The sequence below is a fragment of the Drosophila teissieri genome, chromosome X, assembly GCF_016746235.2.
Source record: "Drosophila teissieri strain GT53w chromosome X, Prin_Dtei_1.1, whole genome shotgun sequence".
Taxonomy (NCBI): Eukaryota; Metazoa; Arthropoda; class Insecta; order Diptera; family Drosophilidae; genus Drosophila; species Drosophila teissieri.
Window position 1 is genome coordinate 13,146,677 of NC_053034.1, and position 2,606 is coordinate 13,149,282.

At 46.4% G+C, this 2,606-nt stretch overlaps 1 protein-coding gene across 1 annotated transcript; it reads left to right on the top strand.

Moving 5' to 3' along the window:
• The first annotated feature begins 985 nt into the window (after positions 1 to 985).
• LOC122624569 (AF4/FMR2 family member lilli) lies at positions 986 to 2,086 on the top strand. The gene has a single exon (XM_043804208.1). It carries the CDS (start codon positions 1,059 to 1,061, stop codon positions 2,037 to 2,039), a length of 981 nt encoding a protein of 326 aa, XP_043660143.1. The 5' UTR covers positions 986 to 1,058; the 3' UTR covers positions 2,040 to 2,086.
• The last annotated feature ends 520 nt before the right edge of the window (positions 2,087 to 2,606 follow it).

Genomic DNA, 2,606 nt, shown 5'->3' on the forward strand with positions numbered 1-2,606 from the left:
TATGTACATATATATGGCTGATATACACCCACCCATATTTCCCTGGAACTTTCTATAAAATATGAGATAATAAAAAGTGAATTATGTTTTTGCACAGCAGCGGCAGAGGCGAATATAAAAAAAAAAATGGGGAAAAGAAGAGAAAAAGGAAAAATGGGAGGGTAGAATAACACGAATCTCGCAAATAAATGCGAATAACTACATAAACAGGGGGCGAGGGGGGAGGAGGGGGGTGGCCCAGCAACAACAAGAGGAGTTAATTGCAATTGTTTGTTCGCCAGTTTAGTTTTTTATTTGCGCTTTAATTATGAAAAATAGTAGCGGAGCAGCAGAAACTAATTTTCATAAGTACACAACTTTGCGCGGCAACAGCGGAAACACGAGCACAACACGGACGAGCAGACACATGACTTATGACAAAACACAGAACTTGATGGCCAAGACCATGGACCACTGGACCACTGGACCACTGGACCAGCACTGGACTTTGGGCCCCTCCACAGCTCCACAGCAGCACAGCAGCACAGCTCCACAGAGACACAAGGGAGCCACAGGAGCGGGAGGCCAAATGAAATGAACAAAGTGGGTAAAACGAAGCACTCGCAGAGCGAGTAAACTTATAAATAATAATGCCCGGAAACTGAACGCTCAAGTTAATATCCTAGCAACTCAGCCACATGGCAATTTTATATGGCTTTTCGAAATATTTGAGGGAGACACTTAATTTGATGTTATGAAAAATACAAATATTTGATTACAAAATACCTCGTTTAACTTTTTATGGGAATGAAGAAAAATGCTGATATACTCAGTTATTATTTGCCCATAATGCATAGCTGATTATCTTTAGATATTATTTCAAAGGCCTGCAACCATAATTCTGTACAATTAGTAATTCAAGATTAAACAAATTTTGAGAAAACTCAGTTGCCCGGTTGTTCGGCTGCCCTGATTCCCTACTGACTGTCATTCAGTTCAGCCCGATTCTCGTTCGCCTGCAGAGCTCCGATTTTATTCTATATTATATATCTGATATTTACTCTACTATTATATTCAATATGAATGCGTGCCACGACAATCGTTGCGCCTTCGACGAGGGTATGAACGTGTCCGTGAGCCCCACCAAGGATCGCAAGATGAAGAAGTCGTCGAAGCAGCCAGCAATGGTGGCCGTTCTCCGGAAGATGCCCCCAAAGCCGCAGAGGGCAGCTCGTCTCTTCCAGCCGAAGGTGGAGAAGAAGCCCATTTCGACCATGGCATTGCGCACTGCTCCCAAAAAGGATCGGGTGAAGGACATCAAGGTTCGCTCCGACAAGCGGTCAGAATTCGAACCGATACAAAAAGGCATTCTTCGCAAAGCCGGACGCAAAAGCAATCGTCCTGGTGAGCGACTCTTTGATCGCCGATCAGGATCGAATCGCACTGGCGTCAAGGCGGTGGACAAGCGCAATGGAGCCGGTGCCCACAACTGGGGCTCCCTGCAGCAGGAGATCGACTTGCGCCAGAAAACCAATTCGCACGCCTTCGCCTTCGAGATGAAGCTATCCAAGGTATCCAGTTTCGCTGCCAACAACGATCCATCGGAGGAGCCCGAACAATATACACTGGACGAGTGGCGTGCCATGCAGGCCCGGAAGAAGCAGCTCTTGCGGAAGTTTATAATGGCTGACACCGGTGGAAAGGATGTGGCAAAAGAGGATGGTGGAGCAACTGGAGCAACTGGAGGAGCCGATGGACCAGGCGAAACTGACTCCACCAAAGCAGCTGAGGAAGCATCCGGAGGAGCTGAACGTTCAGGAGATACTGAAACAGCGGGCGGGTCTGAAGCATCCGAAGAAACCGTGACAGCCGAGGCAACTGGAGAACCTGACGCATCCGGAGGCTGTGGAGCATCTGGAGGATCTGGCGAGTCGGGAGAGCTTGAAGACGAAGGCGATGGCGCAGGATTATCCGCTGACCGCCAGCTGTACGTGGTTGATATCCTGTTGAATTTCCACACTGATCAAGGCATCATTCCGTATCGCTTGAAATTTATCTAACTTGCTTGTCTTTTGAGTAATATATTAATAAATAATCTTAGATAATACTTCATTCTCCAAGCATAAATAACTAATATTTAGTTTAGCAAGCTTTTAGTGATCTGATTCGCAATTAGAGCGAATTTTTCCTGCATTTTCATGAACTTGCAAATAATTGGGAAACCCTTAAAGTCACTTTAAGGCTGTGCGCCACAGTTTTGATGGAATTTTCCGGCGTCACCGCAAACTTTTCAGTTTTCCATGTTGTGCTTCCGCCCGTTTCCCACGCCCACCCCCTCCCCCAGAGTTTGCCCAGCAGTTTCTGGTTTTTGTGCCTTTCCCTTCATGTTACATTAAATTGAACAAATTCTAGCGAAACAAAAACAAAAGCACAAAACTGTGGGAGTATAAGGAGCTGTACAAAAAACGGTGCAAAAAACGGGGAAAAAATAAGTCTGCCAACTTTTTTGCGCGGCCTATTCTCTGTCCCGCTCTCTCTCGCACTCTATCGCCCTCTCGCTTGCACTAATTACACGACTCACACGGCACAGAAAGAGGCGGCGATAGTGAGCGAAAGAGAGGGCGGTA

Bases quoted from the DNA above. Each gene is read 5' to 3' on its own strand.
- LOC122624569 (XM_043804208.1), top strand. From the start codon at position 1,059: ATGAATGCGTGCCACGACAATCGTTGCGCCTTCGACGAGGGTATGAAC.